The sequence below is a fragment of the Lissotriton vulgaris genome, unplaced genomic scaffold (genome assembly GCF_964263255.1).
Source record: "Lissotriton vulgaris unplaced genomic scaffold, aLisVul1.2 SCAFFOLD_1366, whole genome shotgun sequence".
Taxonomy (NCBI): Eukaryota; Metazoa; Chordata; class Amphibia; order Caudata; family Salamandridae; genus Lissotriton; species Lissotriton vulgaris.
The window spans coordinates 525,318-548,025 of record NW_028249016.1 but is presented as its reverse complement, the minus strand read 5'-3'; the positions used below and the strand labels follow the sequence as shown (position 1 = coordinate 548,025).

At 44.6% G+C, this 22,708-nt stretch overlaps 1 protein-coding gene across 1 annotated transcript in view; it reads right to left on the bottom strand.

Annotated features, from left to right (window-relative positions):
* The window catches only part of LOC147663739 (phospholipase A2 inhibitor and Ly6/PLAUR domain-containing protein-like), a 68,642-nt gene extending 46,146 nt beyond the window's left edge, over positions 1 to 22,496 (bottom strand). Inside the window, exons 1-4 of the mRNA XM_086950240.1 lie at positions 22,421 to 22,496; positions 10,130 to 10,246; positions 6,247 to 6,402; positions 420 to 569 (exon numbers count right to left, since the gene is read on the bottom strand). Coding sequence (XP_086806366.1) covers positions 420 to 569; positions 6,247 to 6,402; positions 10,130 to 10,246; positions 22,421 to 22,472 — 475 coding nt within the window. The 5' untranslated portion in view covers positions 22,473 to 22,496. The remainder of the gene's footprint in view (positions 1 to 419; positions 570 to 6,246; positions 6,403 to 10,129; positions 10,247 to 22,420) is intronic.
* Positions 22,497 to 22,708: the final 212 nt, after the last annotated feature.

Below are 22,708 nucleotides of genomic sequence, written 5' to 3'. Positions count from 1 at the left end.
AACAGATCGAATGAAGAATTGGTCGATTGATTGAGTCTGATAGACCTATTCTAGTGCAGTGACAGTTAAGTTGACTTAGAATGGATGTAAAAAGACATACACATTATGGGAGCCTTAGACTTGATTTCACAAAAACTGAGGTTTACAAAAAACAACACTTTTTGAAATGACTTTGGCACCATATGAAGACGATCTGATCAGATACCAGGTTATAAACATAACCAAAAAAACCTTAAGGTACATCTACATGATGTGTGCGTTGTACAATTATGATACTTGCTGAAGACATTAAGCCAGTGTCTATGAGTTGCAAATAATTAGCCTGAACATAATTAAAAATCTAAAGAAATAGTTGGAAACCATGAAGAGTAAAGCAGAGGGTTATAAAACTCTTAATTGTAAAAATTAATGTATCTCACCCGGAATGGAGGCAGTTCCAGAGAAGGTGCCACATGCGTTCTGCTTCCCAGTGCACTGAACTACTCCAGTTGCTGTGCAAGGGTCCGCGGACTGGTCATCGAAACAATCTTCACATTTGTATCCGTTGGGTGTGTTGTCTGAAGGAGGCACTGAAATAACCAAGGACAGGTATTGAGAAGCATATTTCTGTTCATAAAATGGTGCTAAGTCATGTCACAATCCCCATGTTCACATAATAACCGCTTTAGATACCCCACGTTGTATGCATTTACAGAAATGTTTGGTTTGCCTCTTGACTCCGAGATTTTTCAGCTGTATGTTTGTCTATAACAGAGTTTTGTTACCAATGAGTGCTGTAGAATCGTGTGTGGTTTGAGTAGCTCACCATCTGATTGTTTGCATCATGTAAGTGAGTAGTAACTGCAACCATAAACACAAATATCCACAATACAAAAATATGCAATGTACTCTTGCCTTTTGAACTACTACATAAAAATGTTTATAATAGTTCAAAATCTAAATAGATATCAATTAATTCTAAAAATCTATATGAATAGTAAATATAAAAAATGAGTTATAAGAAGTTTTAATATACTAATTTGCAACGTACAGATTAAGGTAACAATAAACGTAATGTATATTTATGCGCATTTTTAACTATTTCATAATCAACATTATTTTGTATGGGGTTTTATTTTAATCTCCTATCTCCATTATTTTTTAACGGAGGGTGTTGCAGTGGCAGTGGTTGGCCCTGTGTGGGGCTGCACTTACTAATGTTTTTGTTTTTTGTATTTACTAGTAACTTCCACTCAGATCTTGGGACAGCAAAAAGTAGTACAGTTACTTACAATTTAATTTACCTTTGTGAATCAGACAAATGAAGACTTTCCAATCTAATGTTCCATTTTCATTGATGTTCTCTTAAATGTGTGCACCCTCTTTGTCCTCTTACACCCTTTCTTAATTCAGCCCTCTTGCTCTTCTTCCCTCCAACCCGTGGGTGGCTCCCACCATATTCTAAGCCTCCCCCACTTCTACTTACTACCAGCCACAGAGCAAACCAGTCATGAAGCAGATGCCACCTGACCCCCGCCTGGCTAGCACCTGGGCCCTTGTGGCTGTAACCTTTTAGTGCCCAGCTCTAGAGTTGTTCCAGGCCCCCTGGTCTATGCTCCTTTTCTTTCCCTCCTGCTACTTTACTTCTCTGTTCACTTTTCTGCTCTCTTTTTGCAACTCCAATCTTTGCCTTCCGAATTCCTATTTTCCCTTCATTTCTTCATAACTTGGTACACACTTGTCATGATGGCATTGGTCATTAACATGCTGATATCTGGCCTATTTTGGATTACATTGAAAGTCTTCTCAAAGCAGTTTATAGAGTGTACATCCTATACTTTATTCCATAATAATAGCCATAGCTTGCCTAATCCTTCAATGCATCGGCCTTACAGTCATGATGTCCCTTCAAGGTTGTCATAAATTGCTCTCAACTGCTCTGAAAGTTCTACTTGAGTCACTTGGTCCACTGAGTCACAACTTTCAGGTTTGAACTTGCTACCTCATGTGCGGCATGAGTGTCTGGGTGGCCATGCCTGGGCTACAAGTGCCTTGTCCACCTAGCGGTGTACCTTCAAGTTTCCCTGCTGTGAGGCATCCCAAGGATCTTGTGGGGCACTTTTCCCAAGAATCACAGCAGTGAGACTCCCCAACAATCATATCCAGGCACTTTTATTAAGAGTGCCTGCCATAGGGCATCCCAAGGACCTTGTCCAGGCACTTGTCTCAAGAGTCCCTGCTGTAAGGCATCTCAAGGACCTTGTCTTGAGGCTTCCCAAGAACGTTGTCCGGCACTTGTCTCAACAGTCCTAGCCATGAGACATCCCAAGGACCTCTTCTGGGCACTTGTCTCAAGTGTCTGGTGCCCATGGGAGGAGATAGCATCCCTCCCTCAGGTTCCACTGTGCCTCCCTGTCAGCAGTAACACTCTTCCACAGCCTTTGATCCCACTTGGGCTCCTCGCAATCACTCACCCCTCTCACTCATTCCTTCTTGATGCTCCTCTGTGCCATTTTTGATTTTTCCTCCTAGCTTCTACAAATGTATTTCCTCATATGTCATCTTTGGCCTTTTACCTCCTCTCCACCTTCCCACTCTTGCAAAAATAGGGCCCTTTTCCCCCCTAGGCTTAACATGCATCACCTCATGGCAGAAAACTTTTTTTTTTTATCTCTATGTGCAGACACTGGATGGAGACAATCCTTAATGGTGTGTTCATGAGAGTGAGTTCACAGAAAATACTTCATTCATGTGACGTTTCATGCCATTAGTTCAAAACAACAGAAGAGTATCTAAAACTATAATATATACAAAGCTCTAGAAGGGGGAAAACGGTGAGACAGCCCGTCCGCCACCACCTTTAAGTGCCTTATATCAGAGAGTGAACTGTGTCAAAAGAATAGTGACTTCCCAGTATGGAAAAAAAGGAACCCTCAGGCACCCACATACAGAAGGTAGCCCTGTTTCTTCATCGGGGTCCTGTGGTTAATAGTGTAAGGGTATAATGAACCAAACAGGTGCATGTTAAAATGGGTGTAGACCACTCCCTCGACCAACACTTTTAATAGAGGGGTGATTCGAACCCAATTAAAAACAGTGTGAATGTAAGGACAACCTGGGGTTAAGTAAATTTGAACCCCCTGTCCTAAGAATAGGTCGACATGTTTCAGCTTTAGGGTCCTGTTTGACCCAGCATTCCTCAGGACCAATGGTAATTTCTTTCCCAAATGGGCACGGCCAACCCTAAGTAGCCTACACACGTTGGAAGGAAGATAATCAGCTTTACGTATGTATTTTTACCAACTTGTAATCGCTGTATTGATAAAAACTCAGGTGCTCAACCTCCGTTTTATGAGGGATATGGAATCTGTAATGAGACCAAAAAACAAAACACCCAAATACAAAATAAATCAATATTTTTTCAAGAAATTATGTCTTCAATTCCAGATATATATTACAGCTATGATTATGAACTACCCATCACACACCCAGTGACACAGAAAAAAATGTGCATTTATTTATTTATATTCAAAACAATACCCTATCCGTTATGATCTGGGCAAACTCAAATTTATGCTAATAACTACCATTCATGTAGTAGCACTCTCATTATTGCGTTACATGTAGTCTCGCGCAAAAACCGGGGGTCTTCTATATGCCCCGAATATAAAGATTAAGGCTTTTCTCTCTTATCCAAAATCTGTTTAAAAACAACAGTATTCCTACCAAAAAATTACTGGGGGCCAAATGTATAAAATATCCTATCACGCTTTTCAATCAGGGAGACTCTGGTACATGCATTCAATGATATAGATGGACTCACTCAGTATATGTTCTGAATGTTTCCCAAATATAAGTAAAGGCAATCCTTTTGCCAAAGGATCTATTTGGAAAAAAGACTTGAAATCAAGTTCTTTATCGGTATTTTCACAATGTAGATAATTTCAGCCTAAAGTTTGCGACTATAGTGTATTATGAGTAATGTCTAACTCATTAGAATGATATTGTTATAGTTGACTTACTCAGATGATCCTAAATGTAAGGCTTCATTAGTCCGTGGTGGGGGAATTCTTCACGTCAGCATCTATCAGAATTAGTGCGAAAATAAAGTTTATTCCCATTGACCTGATATATCTGATTCTCCTTATTGGTCTCATTATTTATAAAATTAAGTTATTCTTTTACATGTCAAAATGAAAAAACGCTCGTCCATGTTAAAAATGCCTCATTAATTATTCTGACACAAAGCTGTCTTTCCCAAAACACGGAACCGAGCTGGCAATTTAAGTTTGCACACTGATGTCGTCGCGTTTAGATACTAAATGGCGAGTTGGTGCTATCTTAATGAATGAATCTTCGACGTCGCTTCGCCGAAAGCAAAACGAAAAAACAGGTCTATGCAGAAATCAATTTGCGTGCATTTACATTCGTGACGATTAGCGACTGGTGTTGCACAATGAACTCTCCATGTGTGTTGAAGGTCTGAAAAAATATATCCCACTTACTCGCTAGCTGGCGGCTCCCCGCATGGTACCTATTCCGGTCTCTTCCACGGCTCGAAAGCAACTAGAGCCGCGGAAGTGACATATCTTTAACTTCCCACGACCCAACGTGACGCCCACGTGATCGGAAAGGTCGCGTTGTTTCCAAAAATATTGAAAGTCCCAGTACCATTATTTAGCAGGGGATAGGCAATAGCGGTCTCATTTGCCAGTTAATCTGGAGCATAACAGACTAGTGTATTCACAGGAATCTTAAGGCAAACAGCGCTATGATATTTAACCCCTCCCCTGCTGATGACGGAACCGCTCCGTCATCAGCTACAGTTGAGCTGTGCTGATGACGGAGCGGTTCCGTCATGGCCCGGCCACCGCGCCTGCGCGGCGCTGATTTCGCGCCTGCGCTGCAGTTTTAATGAGCGGGGAGGGTCATGACGGAACCGCTCCGTCACCAGCACAGCTCAACTGTAGCTGGTGACGGAGTGGTTCTGTCACCAGCATGCGGCGGCCGCGCGGCCGCCCCGCCCCTTTAGCGCTGCGGCGGAATAGCCGCCGCAGCGAAAGGGTTAATTACTCCCTGGTCGAAACAAGTGGAATTCTATATTTAAAAACCGAACTCCATTAATTATTATAGAAAAGGCTAGATACAGGTATTATTCAGATGTCGCTAAAAAACCGAATGAAACCTCTGTATGTCTACTTATTGTGTTATGACTGTAAATAGTATTGCAAAATGTAAAACTTTGACCCAGGTAAAAGTAGTCCTAATATTACCGGTTACAGGTAGTTGTCATTTCTCAGAATCTCGTGTTAGGATCAGCCAACATGCTTTGCTGAGATATTCCCTGCAGTTTTTTCAGCTATCCTACACTGATGCCGTTATCCTGTAAGCTGCCAGGCTTGCGAAGTTAGAATAGATATGACCCATTTTTCTTTCCGCAGGGGGTACAGAGGCTCCTTGCAAGCCCATGGTGCCTTCAGCTCCTACATAACACTTGGAGGAGACTGACTGTGTTTATCCACCCTCTGCTTTTCCCATCTCCTGTCTTGCTTCTTCCAAATCTCTAAGTCTTGCCCACCCCCAAAAGCACAGCCTCAAAAGTACTTAATGGTGGACGTAGCACAGAGTGAGGAGGATGCATGGAGCGGGGTTCCACTGGCATGCTAAAGGCAAGCCCACCTGTGCCAGTCTTTGCCCTGCGATCACACAGTGCCAGAAGCCATGGTCATCCTCTCATCCAACGTGCCTCAACCCATCTGCTTGCCTTGAGGGATGGCCAAGGCCCACCATAGAACACCAAAGGGGCTTTCTCCTGTGTTTCTTTCACCCTCTGACAACCTCTACATGTATCATACACAACACACACAGCAAACACCACACACCCGACCACATTCACCTTAGCCCCACCTCTCCCCTGTCCTGCATCCTTGTCAACACAGCCTCACTCACCTTCACAGACTGTCCTTATCCTGCACATCCCCTGTATTACCTAGTCTGCTTCTGCCTCTGCTATAGAAGTCAGAGTGGCAAAGTACATATACCCTTCACTTGCCCTCTCTTATACTTATCGGAGTCATAGGCTGTTCGTACCTTGCATACCCCCTCCGTTACTGTGCCTGCATTGCACAATCTCTCCACCACATATGTCAGTCACAGTCTGCAGGTACCCAGCATACCCCTTTTTTTTTACAGATATCTGACTCACAGACTGCACGTACCCTGAACAACCCTTCTGTTACAGCTTTCAGAGTCACACATTATACATACCCTCTATATCCCCGTTGTCGCAGAAATCAGAGTCACAACATGATCTGCTTGTCCAGAGAGAGGCATCTGAAGTTTTGAACGAGAACTCTCTACCGCAGGCTGCTTTTTGGGATGGATCCAGACAGTCCTTGAACGCAGTTAGAATAACATTACTCCCTGTTGGAAAAATGTATATTTTGATTTAACAAAAAAGAGATCTGAGAATACGTTCCTGCGCGGACATAGCCATATTGAAGGAGTCTGGTGATTCACCAGTGTTGAAACAGGTACAGCCACTACTTGTGCGTTATTAAGGTGGCCGAGCAGGAGTATGTGAGTTAAAAAAATAAATACTTACATCTAGCGCAGCGGTCGCGCCTTCGCTACGCCTGAGTCTCGCCAGAGTCCTGCCCGTCTGCGCTAAGGAAGGGCTAGGGCAGGGGACTCCCTCAGGATGTTATCTGCTGAGAGCTTGCGTTTATTGCGACACGAGGTAAGAGATTGCCATCATGGCACCCTGGATCCTCTTAGTGGGCCTTTTCACTGCCCCACCTGCTCTTTCCAACTCCCTAAGCCGCAGTCTATTTTAAGTCTCCAATCTAGACCGCCCCGTGTTCACAAGCCTGACTCTGTCTTAGGCGGAGCTACCCAAACCACCCTTAAAATCTTTCATCTGAATGTCAGATCTCTGACATGTCACCATCAAGAAGTATATTCGCTGATCACAGATGACAATCCGGATATCTTTTTCTTCACTGAAACCTGGCTGCATGATCCATCCATGGCGGTTATCAACCTAGCCCTCCCTGCGGGCTACACCATGTACTCTCACCACCGTAACGCTAGAGGCGGAGGCATCGCAGTTGCGGTAAAATCTTGTTATCCTTGCGCCTGGAAACCTACCACCATAGCGGGGTGTGAGAGCGCACATTTTAACATCACTGTGAATCCCCACTTTACTTTCTCGGGATTACTAATCTATAGGCCTCCCGGTCCTGAGGGCGCCTTCCGCCACAGCCTTCCGGAGGTAGTCTGCTCTCTAGTTATGAAAACTGTTAATTTTACGATCATTGGCGACCTTAATCTGCACATGGAAGCTCCACTCTCCAACTCGGTCCATTGCTTGTTGGCGGATCTTGAAGCATTCCAACTAAGCCAACTGGTACAATCACTGACTCATATAGGTGGACACTTGTTAGATCCTTTTTTGACGAATCTCGCCACCAATATCTCAGTGCTCCAACCTAGACCCATGGCCTGGACCGATCATTATCTGATCGAAACTCACATTATCACTCTTACTCCTCCCCCTAGAAATAATACTCCTGACATTCTCAAACGCCCTTGGAGAAATTTAGATCTTGAGCATTTTCACCAGCTTTTGATGAAACATCATCCCCAACCCCCTATAGAAGTTTCCCTTGGCTATGACAATTTTTGTGAGTGGTTAAATCACTCATTAGATATTCTTATACCGGCCAGGTGGAGTAAGACTAGATCAAGTCCCTCTAGTCCTTGGTACGACGAATCCCTCAAAAAGCTCAAATATTCCTGCAAAAAAGCGGAACGTGCATGGCGCAAAAATTATGATGCTGACCTTAAGTCGGCCTATAGGGCCTGCACCAGAGTCTACCATCGGGCCATTTGTTCAGCTAGGGCTGCCTTCCATTCTCTGGAGATTAAGAACAGCACCAATCCCACCAAGGTTATCTTCAGGGTATGCAATGACCTCACAAGTAAAAAGACCGATACCACTACTCTTGAAGCCTCGCTGGCTCACTGTGAGGATTTCGCCTCGTTTTTTGTTGAAAAGGTGGAAGCCATTTACAGGTCATTCTCTCAGTCCCCTATCAGGGAGAATATCATTGCATCTACGGTCTCTAAACCACTGCTTATCATCCCCAGTCCTACTCTGGAGGAGTTCAAAGCTTTGACGACAAAAGTCAAATCCGGCTCCCCGGATGATCCTATGAGACCCATTCAATTCCGGGAACTCGCCCAGTGCTGCTACCCTGCAATGCACAGTTTGATGGATTTGTCCTTTAATACCGGCAGGGTTCCCAGGGCATGGAAGCAGGCTACTGTCATTCCTATCCTCAAAAAGCCTGCCCTTGACCCTACCAAATCTGAACACTATCGGCCTATCTCCCTTCTTCCCTGGCTAGCTAAATTAGCAGAATCACATGCTTATCATATTTTATCTTCTCATCTGCAGGAAGCTAATATTCTGGACAATTCCCAGAATGGGTTCCGTGCGGGCCACAGCACCGAGACTGCGCTCTTGGTCGTGGTGGAACATATCAGGAAGATGTTGGACCAGGGTCAGACGGCGGCACTGATCCTATTGGATCTTAGTGCCGCCTTTGATACGGTTTCCCACCAGATCCTCCTGCACCGTCTCATGGAGGCCGGAGTTGAAGAGTTAGCACTTGAGTGGTTCCGATCCTTTCTTACGGATCGAACCTTCAAAGTATCCACACCTCCTTTTGTCTCGGCCCCTCGCTCCATTCATCAGGGTGTCCCGCAGGGATAGGCCCTCAGCCCTACCCTTTTCAATTTGTATGTTCAGCCGTTGGCGGAGGTAGCCCATAGTTTTGGTCTCACCATGGTGTCATACGCCGATGACACGCAGCTGGCGGTGGCACTTAATGGTGATTCCAATATGGATGCCCCTACCTTTCAGTCAGCCCTTAAAGCTGTGGCAGGCTGGATGGCGAATAACCGACTCCAACTTAATGCCTCTAAGACCGAGGTCATTATTTTTGGTAGGGAAAGTGGACTCTGGGGAGATCAATGGTGGCCATCTGAATTGGGCCCTGTTCCCACCCCCGTTGCCGAAGTTAGAAATCTTGGGGTGTGGCTCGACGACAAACTCTCTTTCACCTCCCACACTAAACGTGTAGCTGGTACATGTTTTGGTGCCCTGCAGTGCCTCCGACCCATTTTCAAGTTTTTTGATGCGGATACCAGACAGATCATAGTCCAAGCACTGGTTCTTACCAGATTGGACTATGCCAGCTCTCTGTTTCTGGGTGTGAATCAGGCAGAATAAGCTCACCTTCAGAGGGTGCAAAACGCGGCGGCCAGGATGCTGGTCGGCCTCCCGAAGTTTGTTTCTGCCCGTCGTACTATCCAAGACCTCCACTGGTTGCCTGTGGGGCAAAGAATTAAGTTTAAAGCTCTTTGCTTAACTTTTAAAATTCTTAAGTCTGCCTCCCCCCTATCCTATCGCAGACAATCCAGCACTATGTCCCTTCCAGAGCCCTTCGATCCTCAAGCTTAAATCTTGCCATTGTGCCACGCTTTAAAAGAGCTAGAATGGGTGGACGCTCTTTCTCAGTGTTGGCGGCAGCTCTCTGGAATTCTTTACCTGCTACTCTCCGCTCCATCCCCGATCTGCTCCCTTTTAGGAAGGCACTAAAAACCTTCTTATTCTCCACAGTTTAGTTTCACTCGTTCTGCTTTATTTCTGTTGTGTTGTGTTCTACCATCTCTGGAAAGCACCGGGACGCCTCTTGGCTGCGGCATCTGTGCGCTATACAAACTAAAAAAATAACATATGTTTTTCAGCACCTAACAATTTTAGTTAGGCAATACATTTTTCTGAACATTTTATGAATTTTTTGTCACACTTCCCTCCCCCACAATGATGCTTACTCCATGGCATTCTACCACTGAGTTTTACGTCATACTCCTTGCAAATCAGGCAAGAAAGGGAACCTGGGGTGAAGGACTGAGGAATTTATACCAGACAGCACATATTAGCCAATCACAAGTTGGAGCCATGAGGACACAAGGGAGGGGCTTCTGGATGTCCGACAGGAAGCTTGCAGGAACCTTCAACATTGGCCACAATGTTGCCAATGGGGACACATGTTACAGAAATGCCGCGCGTTGCACTCACCCAGTGTGATGTTCTCTAGGCCTGCCATGCAGTGAGTGACGTCAGGAGGACATTGCTTGAAGATACCTGAGCATTGAGTGGTGCCGGTGCCAAGACACTGCTCGCAAAGTAGACAATCTGAAAGAAAAACACATTCTGTCTCAAGTTCTGTATATAATGTTGTTCTTTATTTAAAAAGAGTGATTCAGGAGGAAAAATATGTCTGGGTACTCAGAGTGGGAAATGTTCACTATTTAGGTTGAAATGTTTTGTGGATAAGGGCAAGATAAGAAAGTACTGCTACGCCACTGTACACAGTATAATGCAAAAAAAATAATAATAATAAATGCTCCAGCGACTAGCGATGAGCAGATAGCTCCATTCTTTGGGGCGCAGAACAGTGATGGAGCGTAAACCCTAAAGGGGACATGAGAAAGAGTTGCATACTAGAGGCAAACAAAGAACTGAGACAAAATGAAGATTACAACAGAAAGAAAGGGTCAGACAGACACAGAGAAATGGGTAGGCAGAGGCAGATACCAAGAGACAGACAAATACACAGAGATAAAGATGAGTAAAAAGGGTAAAACACTTTTGACTCAACAAAAAGCTTCAACCAAAGTTGATGTGCTGCTTTGTGTCAAAGGGAGAGAGCAGAACAGGGCCATATCTACTAAGATCTGATTAAGGGTGGGTGGAACACGCAGAGTTTCATTTTGGAATTGGACGGAGATCCATAAACTCTGCAAGATTCCTGAGAGTTCAGTGAATTAGCCGAATTTGGCACGCTGCACTGCTTGCACTGATTTTTAGAACTGGGAGCTTATTCAGCACTTTAAAATCAGCGTGACTGGCACTACGCAGTGCACTTGAGAGCACAGCTTCTTCCTGCTGTTCAAGTAGTTCTACTCTAGAGGCTCTTTCTTCAATACCAACAGTTGCAACCTGCAGCGGCTACCAACATTAAGAAAATCCCTTTAGGTGGTGGCGAAACGCGTATGAGAAATAATTGTGCCACACAGCTGTTGGCAGAATTTTGCAGAAAGTCAAAAGAGTGACGCAGAAAGGGCAAAATTCTGCGGGCAGAGAGACTTTCTGCCTTAGATATTATCAACCAACCTTAGTATATTGGGCTGCCTACTGCTAGGCACAAACAATTCACCATAGTGCAAAGGTATCCGAATGATGTTTAGTATAGGTTTTGCACTGAACGGCCACATTTCCAGTGCAGAAGAATATGCTGAGCCTTGTCTTCTACATCTGTATGAATGCTGTACATTGAAGCATACATGGAAAGTGGAAAAAGTTTAGAGGAAAGACAACATTTCTCCAATTTTACACCTACCTTGAGGATGTGTAATTTTTTGGGCACAGAGCCTTGTTTACCTTTTTTTAATAAATAGACTGCCTGCATGGGAACACACATCACCATCCATTATGGGTCTCCTTGATGTGAAGAAGCAGTACATAGGGCTACTTTCCAGCACAAAGTAAATCTCAAATCTCAGCTCAAAAAGATGTATGTTGACTAAAAATAGTCATAAAAGCACAAATATTAAAACTACAGGCATTTGAATAAAAACAAGGTTAAGAAAATGCATGTGGTACATTGCATTATCACAACTAAGGCCCTCAGAGCATACCAGCCAAGGAAATAAAAACATGTATTATGAACAAAGTCCATTATCAATTCATTTGGCATTCTGGCTCACCCCCGACCCCACAAGGTTGTTTAGGGGAGTGATTGAGAGTAACTGATAAAGTGCTTGTGGAACATGTAGACACACTGGCGTATTAAAATTCAATTTTCCTTCTGCCTCAGGCCGGAGCCCCTTGATTTAAATGGGGATGTAATAAACTACATAAACTACATATTTATTTATTTATTTATTTATTATAGGTTTGTAACATCCCCCAAGTGGGTATCAGAGCACTTTACACAAGGATTACGAAGAAACAGGAACACAGTTCAAGTAGACAAAACAAGGTACAAGTCGGTCAAAGTGTCACAAGAGTAAAAATACATAGTGGGGGGAAATAGGTAGAAGGCTATTGCGGCAGGATTTTTAGGACAATATACATCAAGAACAAAAGGAACAATATGGCAGGCAACAATAGGTCACAACAGATATTACATCATATACACATTCTACAAATAGATTAGGTGTTTGTCCAATCTATGAACAAACTTAACAGATACTACTTCGTGTAGAATATTATTTTTGTGGAATGCCCTTTAGTAGGAGAAAGATGTACCTAATCTGATCTAACATCAATAAACAATCAAAGACAAAAGTGATACTGAATAACTACTTGGACATTGTATATAAAAAAGTTTTCTGAAAAAGTTCTAAAATATTTGCTTACAATTTACAAAGGTGCCAATGAGAAACAAAAGGCTAAGTTCGTCATGGGAGGTCTAGTACAGTGAATTGGCCCCTATGAAGGTGATGACTTTAAAATGGCATTAGGCACACACCGAATTGAAAATAAAAAATGTATGACAGAAATCAGAATGGGTTGATGTGTATCATATTTCAATATCCTGTAGGCCTCTCTGCAATGTTTAACTCCCAGATTTCTACATACCTGTGATCTGTGTGGCCGCCATGTGGTGGAGAATCAGGGCTGTGGGGACTAAGGGTCCCAGTGAACAGCGCGGCCGGAAGCCGCCTACCGCAAAGGAGCTCCAGGAGGCACATAAATTACACCCTCATCGCCCGGGTCGCGGGTGCGCGCAGGAGTGCGCCGGGCTAAGCCCGGGCAAAGGGCGGGCCGTCTGTGGCCGTCCGAGGACGTACAAGGACGGGACGGCCCACCCCCCTTTCATCTGCAGAAGACATTATCAAGGAAAAGGCTACTCATAAAAACGTACTGTTACTTGGATTCAAAGCCCCCTGGTTACACACATACTATACCAGCAGTTCACTCTGTAATCTTGAGGGCGTTAGTCTAATTTGAAAAATAAGTACATCCAATGGTTGAGCGTAAACGGACCCCTACCCCCAAATGTCTCAGGGGAAATACTGGCAGTTAGAAGAATAGATTGGATAGGGAGGGGGGCCAAAAGCAGTATCAGGAGATGTTGTAATAATAAACTTAAGGGACACCTCTGCTGTGGACCACATCTGTAACGCTCCCTTCTGCAGGTCAAATTCCCAAATATGCCCACTACACTTGTCATTTTTTTACCCTACCCCCAACTTGAGATTAACCCACTCCAATGGGATTCATTACAACAGGGGCATTTATCCTCCATCAAACAGAATGCAACACAGGCCAAAGTTTGGGGAGGATATGTTCCCATATAATTCTACACACCCGCTCCAACCCCATTGGAATAGGTTTAGTGTGCTGGAGGAGGTAGATTGACTCATACTGAAGGAAAATTCCCCATTACAAATTATTAATGAAGCGTCCACTGGAGGACGGGTTTTAGAGGAAAATGTTCCATCTACCTCCACCAGGGATGATTCAGTATTTTCTTCCTCGACGAGGGAGGGGACTAGAGAAAAGGGGAACCTGGACAGCCCCAATGGACGGGGGGACGTACAAGGTTCTGGCAAGGTAGTGGAAGGTTGTTTAAAAATCCTATCCTGGAACATAGCCGGGTTAAAAAACAAACTGCTCACACCAGAGTGCGACTCCTTTATGACTGCTCACGATATCTGCCTGATGCAGGAGACCTGGGCATTGCAGGAGAGCATCAATCTGGCCTTTGCAACTTACAATATCCTTGCCGTATCCACAGGTAGAGGCCGCCCTTCGGGCGGACTAACAATATGGATAGGCACTCATTTGGGCATTCAGGCCAAACAAATGCCAACAAATTCCCGAGACGTCCAGTGTGTCTTACTAACACCCCAAAGTAAACCACTAGTAGCTTTAATAAATATCTACTCAAGGCCAGTCAAGAAGGGGCAGGAATCGAATACAATCAAAGCACTCAATCTTTTTATCCAGGCATTGGACCCCTCAATTGCGATAATTTTTGGCAGTGATTTTAATTTCCAGTTTGAGCATCCAAGTAGTTTGGAGTTGTGCGAACAAGACAAAGTAGACTAACTCTGGCGCATCCCTGACCCCAAGATTACTCCGGTTAGGGCATGGACACCATTGGTGCTCCAGATAAAATCTCTCTACCTTGCAACATCTTTGCGGGCGTGCAACAGGAGATTGGATCTGGACTGTCCAGGGCTTGCCACGTATAATAGGGCAAACCAAACCTCCATCATTGATTACCTCATGATGGAAGCCAAATATTTGGATAGGCTGAAAGAATTTAGGGTTGTACCAAGGCATGATAGTGATCATAATGCCTTGGTCTTAACCCTTAAGCCTGGGTCTTTTGGTCTAACAAACCCCGACCCTAATCCTGCCATGGTGATGACAACTCTCTTGGTAACAAACAATAGGAGAAGTATTAAATGGCCTCATTTTGTGAATTCCCCCACCCGGATTGCAAAAATATATCAGATCGCAATTCTGCACATAAGCGAGATGGGCGATCAGTCCCTTCGCCGACAACCCGTAGAAATACACAGGCAGCTAGTCATGAGATTATGGGAAGTGCTCTATCCAGTAAGTGGAAACAAACGGAGCACCCCTAGGACGCTCCCCTGATTCGAATGTACCTGTAAGAAAGTAAAAAGGGATCTCCTTGCAGCAATCAAATCTAAAGGTAATGCACAAATTAGGGCAATTAGACTGCTGTACACAAAGGAGATCATCAGGGGCAAGATAGAGTGGGAGGAAGCAAGGTGGGAAGAACTGAGACATGCGCTCCTTTTAAAGGATGCCACATCATTTTGGGCTATAGTCAATGCAGGCGTAAAAGGGGGGGAGAGGCTGTTTTACCGAACATTGCTCCCTCAGTATGGGAGGCACATTTTGCAGCCCTTTACACAAGCCCCGAGGCTGGTGCCTATGTGTACCAATGGCAGGTTCAGATGACAGGAGTAGATAGGGCCCTTCAGACTCCCCCGGCCCTAGACCCCCTGCACGAGCATCGACTGCCGGGGGCCTCCGGCTTGGGACATCGATGGAGCGTGCTGGATGACCGGGAGATGATTCCCTTGCAAAACCTCAAGAGTATCTCTCTCAAGGAAGTGGAATCTGCTATCGATAGATTGCTCCCAAACAAAGCCCCAGGCCTTGACAAATTACCTGGTGACCTCTTTCACTCCCAGCCCAAAATGTGGACACCGTATCTTGTAGTTCTGTTCAACGCGGTCCTCGGGGGTTCCAAGTTACCGGAAACCTATTTGGGAGCTGAGATCGTCCCCATTTACAAGAAGGGCTGCCCGTTATCTCCATCTAACTATAGGCCCATTAGTCTTCTAGATACTACGCAAAAACGAATGGTCCAGATCTTACTGAACGGAATATTGTGATGGATAGAGGAACACAAATTACTGACCACTCTCCAAACCGGATTTAGATCTGGCATCTCGACCCTGGACCAAATTTTTAGGCTGCAGGTCCTGCAAGAGTAGAGGGTGGCAGCCTCTACCTTGTCTTTGTGGATCTGCGGGCCGCCATCAACCTTGTGCCCAGGGAGAGAACATGGAAGGTACTGGAAGAATTAGGCCTCCTGTACTGCTTATTAGATGTTTTGATCCGACTCCATGCAGGGAACTACGCCCAGGTGAGGTGCGGAAGGAACAGAGAACTTTCGGACGGCTTCCCCGTAACCAGGGGGGTACGCCAGGGTTGAGCCCTGGCCCCTACACTTTTTAGCCTCTATGTTAACGGCTTGGTGGATGAATTGGGTGGTGTTGGGGATAGTGATGCCCCGTGGTTGGCTACTGGCCGGGTGCCCGCTTTGATGTTCACGGATGACACCTTGTTGTTTTCCCGAACATCAACGGGCATCCAGAGGGTTTTGGATGGGTTTGCAACTTTCTGTGCCTCGCGGGGATTGGAGGTAAACTAGGATAAAACCAAGTTTATGATTTTCAATCCCCGAAGGCACACCCGCCCGAACCCTGTCCTGAATGGCACCCCGCTCGAGAGGGTAAAAACCTTTGTTTACCTTGGTGTCACGCTGACCGAAGATTTTGACTGGGGTCACCAGGTGTCTAGATCCACCCTGACACTTTCACAGATCATAGGGGGTATTGGCAAATTCCACAAAATATCACAATTTAAACCAGCTGCCCCCGTTCTTGAAATGTATAGAACTCAGGCCAGGCCAGCAGATATGTATGGTGGAGAAATTTGGGGACACAAGAATGCACTGAGTTTACTAAAGATCGAGCAGGCCTTTATGAGAAATCTGGTAGGCCTACCCCAAAGCACCCCTCTCATATCGCTGCGGCTAGATATGGGCCTTGAGTCCATTAAAGAACTGATAGCCGCACAACCTCTGCTCTATTGGAGAAGGCTCTGGACAGGTCCAGAGCTTGTTGATTACAGAGCGGAATTTTCTGCAGTTTGGGGAAGGGTTAAGAACAAACATATACCCTGGCTATCCCACATCAAGGTTCTCTCCTACAAAATTGGCTTGCCTCAACTGTGGGAATCCACGGAGGAGATTTGCCTGAGTTTAGAGAGGTCAGAGTTGTTGGCCACTCTGAGAAATTATAGCCTTAATATGTTACATTGCTCGAAAACTCTGGGTAGGCTATCCACTGAATTCTTGCAGGTGAAAACTGTACCCAAGAGTGAGGAATTTTTAGACGTAGTGCAGCCTCCCCTTGCGAGGAAATTATACACCCAACTAAGACATGGCTGCTTGCCCATTAGGGAGCTGACTTCTAAATGGGCCAATTCAGATGAGGGAACCTGCCCAGCCTGCAACAATAGCATAGAAGATACTGCGCATGTTCTGTTTTTCTGCCCGGCGTATAGTAAAATATTGAAATGTTGGTTGTCTCCGTTGTGCAGAAACTTGGGACTTAGACAATGTGCACAGGCTTGTAAAGTTTTAACATACGACACCTCCCCTCCTATTGTTTTCTCGGTTTCCCGCTTCCTACATGGTATGTGGCGGAGAAGGACTACCTTTCTTACACGGAATTAATTGGGGTAATACCCCTCTTTTGATAACCTACTGTTTAATAACCTTTTAAAACTGCTTGTATTTATGGATTTTATCACTGAGCTTGTATCTATTTTATCTGCACTTTTATGGTCAATGACCGAAATAAAGTTATCAAATGAATGATTTTTGATAAACAAATTTGTTTATTTAAAAACAAATAGTTTGCAGACATTTCATTCACGGTGAGAAGTGTTTAAGCAGTGCTTAATTTGTAAAGCATGAAGGGGCAGATTTACAATCCCCTTGTACCACTTTTGCCATGGTAAAAGTGGCGCAAGGGGCTTGTAAATCTGCCCCCAAGTGCTGGTGCTAAACGCACGGCAACAACTGCCACGTTCTTCTCCTCAACACTCTGCAGCCACATACGTCTCAAATGAAGGCCTACAGCTAATGCTTAATTTGTAAAACATAAAGTGCCTGGGAAAAAAGCAAAGCAGCAACTACCACTTTTAACTTTGCAGCCCTCTGCAGCCATATAGCTCAGAAAGAAAAGACTACACTTGGTGCTTAATTTGTAAAGCATGAAGTGCCGGGGATAAAGCAAAGCAGCAACTGCCATGTTTAACTTTCTAGCACTCTGCAGCCACAAAAGTCCCAAATGTATGTATGCTTGTAAAGCGCACTATCACCTGACAGGCATCCTGGTGCTGTATACCGCTGTGGAACCCATCCTGGCTTTCCCTGTGAGATGTCCCCTACTGGGCTCCCCGAGGTGGAGGCCAGGCATCCCAGCGCCAAGGGCGTAGTGGAGATTAAGAAAGCTATTGCCCAGAGTTGCAGCGTGGGACCCAATGATTAGAGTAGGCACCGAGGCGAGACATATCGAGTCCGTTGACATTTGAGCTCAAGACCCTGCCGCGTCGGGAATTGAACCCTGGTCCCGGGCCAGACCTCTGCATCAGGGTGAGCCACAGTCCTCCTAAATAAAGGCCTTTGTGGCAGAGTGCTGGAAAGTAAAACATTTTGTGTTTTTGGGCATTTTCAAAGTTTAGCTTTTTGCCCACAAACTTGTTTTCAAAATAAGTACTGGAGGTTTTCCTTTATTTGGGATTTACATGGCTGCAGAGGACTAGAGAGTTAAAATGGTAGTTACTGCTTTTAATTTAGCCCCGGTACTTCATGTTTTATAAATTAAGCAGTGCTCTACTACACGTTCCCTTGAATAAATTGTCTGCAAACTATTTGTATTCAAATAAACTAACTAGACTATTAAAAATAAACCAAACAGCAAATACCATATTTATCTTTCGACCACTCTGCAGCCACATAAGTCTCAAATGAAGGCCTATAGCTAATGCGTAAATTGTAAAACATGAAGTGCCTGGGCTAAAAGCAAAGCAGAAACTACTGCTTTTAACTTTGCAGCCCTCTGCAGCCATATAGCTCCGAAAGAAAAGTCTACAGCAGGGGCTTAATTTGTAAAACATGAAGTGCCGGGGATAAAAGCAGAGCAGCGACTGGCACATTTAACTTCCCAGCACTTTGCAGCCACAAAAGTCCCAAATAAAGGCCAGAGTAGCTTGATCCTTTGAAACCTATTGGTTATGTCTGGAAGGCCTGAATATCAACTGCAGAAAGGTAACATCTGCTGCTTTAGAGAAGCTCAGGGCCATATTGAATCTGGAAATTTTTGTTTTACTCAGGTAGAAAAACAAAACATAAATTTAATAAATGATGTTTCTCATGAACATACGAAAGCATGTATATCTTCTGATGTCAAATTGGAATGTACACACTGATTTCTCTGAATCATATGAATGTCTCATGTTGCTACAAGTTTTGTTGGAAACGTTTGTGAATTTGTATACATCAGAAATCTTCCAAATGCAGCTACTATGTTTAATTTCTTAATTACTCGGGCTCACTTTTTTAAAATAACATGTTAATGGAAGGTATGAAAAAAATTAAATAAGGACAACAAAGGTTGTTTTTTCCAAGATGGCAGTGTGGGAAGACTGCATCTCTCTTGTTCTGTCCATTTGCTGATCCATTCAGGTCACTTCAAAAGTACACATTTCGAATAATTTACGAATGCACAGTAGATATAGAGAGACCATTGTGTATTCCCCTCTGTGATACACTGGGGACAAAAGAGCACAAGGCAGGATGAAGGTGTTGTGAACCTACAGCATCTGTTGTTTCTCTGCTGGCAGCAGCCATCCTCCATCTTAGGGTCACTTTCATGTAACACTATGTTGGGGATCATCTAATGGGTACCATGACAACAGGTGCCCTGAAGGTGAGTGCACCTATCATTATTCAAAACACAACCCAGATCGTTTTAATGATGATTTATAGTCATTAAAAACAAACAGTGCTCGGTTCTATGAGGTCATTAGACTGTGATGTCTCAGGGAGATAAAGGAGTGGTCTCTGAGTAGTCACTGCAACTCAAAACCTTAGCAAGGACTAACCAGGCACAACCTCTGTAAAGTGGGGTATCCTGTGAGGACTACAAGTCGTTGAGAAAATGTTGAGTCATAGCCTATCCTAGAGTGCATCATGGGTGAGCCCAGACAGCGCTACATTTTAAGTTTGCGGCCAGCGCCACTAGATTGCTTTGAAGGCCACAGGTGGTGCCATCCTTACATCCTCCTTGAATCGCACCAAGATGGCCGCCCGGTGAGGAGCTCCAGACAGGGGCTCCCGGACAGATATTGCCATTTTGGCTAAAATCCCCAGATTCCGACCTCCTCCAGCGATAAATCTACTCACCTGGGTTTTCGTCCTCAACTGCGGTCAACAATGCTCAATTCTTGCGCTTGTGAGCATGAGATTCTCGTCAGAATTTGCACTTGAGGCTTTCTCCCGCAGAGTTCCAGGACCACCATGGCCGATGTCTAGTGGAGTCGCTATGTTCAGCTAAAGGGGAGTCTGGCCCAGGAATCTCGCCGTGGCCGACACCTACCCAGCCGGGCATCAGGCACAGTTCCCCTCTCAACTCCGCTGTTCGTCTCCCTCCTTCCCTACCTTCCTCGCTGAAGTCCTTGGTGACCAACGTTCGGTGGAGCACTTTACAATGCTGACAATGCCTCTCTGATCTCTCTAGATGCAGAGGAGCCGGGCGGAGGTTCTACCCTCCTGACTCTCTCCCTGCCACCGAGCTTGGTTACTGCTGCCTTCCCCTTCAGTTACCTCACCTACTGTGCCTCCCGCAAATCAACTGGGACGATTTGGTATTTAGCAGAGGTAAGAACTATTGGCACTGCTCTACGTGGCATTCTGAGCCTGTCACTTTCCTGTCCCTGCCGGAGAATCTCCCATGCTGGCTCCAACTTTGCTGCTTCCTGTTCTCTTGGTCTGCAGCCCTGGCTCCCATAACAGTTCCTCCCGTGACCTATTAAAAACGGATCAGACACCACTGTCCAGAACATTTGTACATGGACACGGCACAGCTGCGGCTCAATAATAGACTGCTCCCTCCTCCCCTGACTATAATGCCTCTCCATGAAATTAGCTCTTCTTTTTCTTTTTCCTCTGGACTTAGCCCCTCTGGCTTCTGGACTTGGACCCTTATGCTCCCGGCCATTTTGGGACTATCATCCACTGCCTCTCCTATCAATGATCCTCCATTTTAGCAGTCCCTGTCCCATCCTCCATCCCCGCTGGTCTCATGCTGGGCTACATCGAAATTGTCTCTCGTTTGCCACTGACCTGCTCCTCGTTTTTCTGTTTTTGTTGACATCTCTGGTGCCTTTTCCATTTTTGTTTCCCTCTCACCTTCCTGTCCTTATCTTCTTTCCTTACCCTTTCCTTTCTGTGCTCCCCCTTTTTCTTCTCCTGCCCCTTAGGCTGTTTCTTGCCGTCGCTTAACCTTCTCTTTTACTGTTATTCCTCTTGTGGTTTGTTGCCTCATCATGCGTCTTCTTATTGCCATCTTCGAGTATTCTCATATCCTTAACTTGTGTTCTTTTTTTTTCTATTGTGCAACATTGTGTAATTGTTTTTTAACTTTGTGTAACTTGATTCGTACTCATACTTTGTAAAAAGCTCTGATACCTCCGGGTCTAGCCATCGCGATATAAAACTCAAAATAAATAAATAAATACGTTTGGGGACCTACAGTGCAATTAAAGGGTGTTTAAAACTGAGCTAAAGGAGGACAAATACAGGGAAAAACAAGAAGAAAGAAGAAATGGCAACACTGTGACAGTAGTTAGAGGAGATTTCTGAAGAGAATTAGGCCCCATCCTGAGCACTACCCTGTTCATATCAATGTGCACCTTTCAGTGATGACACATTTCAAGAATATAAACAACCCTAAAAAAAAAGAAATGATTCTCCTCGCTCATAAAGGCAACCAGCTCCCCATTCAACACTGGATCTCTGACCTTAAAGCGCTAAACTGCTCTCTTTTCACTTCCAACACAGTTAATTCCCTCGGTATAAGCATCGGTCAGAACCATGGTCTTACTCCCACATAAAAAAATGTGTCCAAAGGACGCTTCACCACCTCAAAAAAATTAAACCCTTCATTCCTGCTGATGACTTTAAAGTAGTTGTTCATTCACTGTTACTGTCTAGATTGGACTATGGTAATGCCATTCTCTCGGGAACACCGAAAGTCCACTTGGCCCCAATCAAATCCGTCCTTAACCTCGCGGCCAGGCTTATCACAGATTGTAAGCAGTTTGACCACATCTCCCCGTCCTCAAAGGTCTCAAATTGATTCACTTCGAAGGCAGATCCACCTACAAGACCGCTTGCATTACGCATAAAGCCCTTTATCAACTCACCCCATTGTATCTCTCAGATAAACTCCACAAAGCGGGCTGCTCAAGAGAGTTGAGGAGCACCAATGCTCTCATGCTAGTCCCTCCCTTTTTAAACAAGAAATCTACACAAACATGTTCTTTCACTGGAAATGCACCTACTATCTGGAACCCACTCCTTAAAGATCTACGTTGCAACCCCTCCTACCTCAGCTTCAAAAAAGACCTCAAGCTGCACCTTCTCAACAAATACTGGGGTCCTTAATCCTTGCCACCCAACACGGTTTCACAATCTGCCCCCAACTTTACTAGGTTCCTGCTACATTATACCTGACTAACTGACTCTAGTTTAACTATTCAATACCGGCAAGGGTCTTATTTATAGTCCTATGTTATAACTGTACTGTGTAGATTGCTCTAATTGTATTTCTTTTTACCTTTTTGAACAAATATTATACTGCAATTTTTGTTTTGTCACCTAATTATTATAAAGCACTCCAATACCCTTGGGTTTAGCCAGCGCTATATAAAACTTTTTAAATACATAAATCTTACCTCCAATTATCAGTGCCTGGAGCATGGAGACAGCTGCAAGGATGGCCCTCATGGTGGTTATAGAGTAAGGAGTTGCGTGATTGAATCTCTGCATCTGATCACCTGCCTGTGTTCTTTGTACGTCTCATGCTCCTGGCATGTCTTTTATACTGTCACAGAAGGAGTAGGGCACATGATACCCGAGATCTGTACACTAGAAAAAACGTGATGTGTCTGAACGTTTCATTTGTGACTGCCTTGTGATTGGGTGCACTTAGAGATGTACTAAATTAAATCGTACGTTAATGG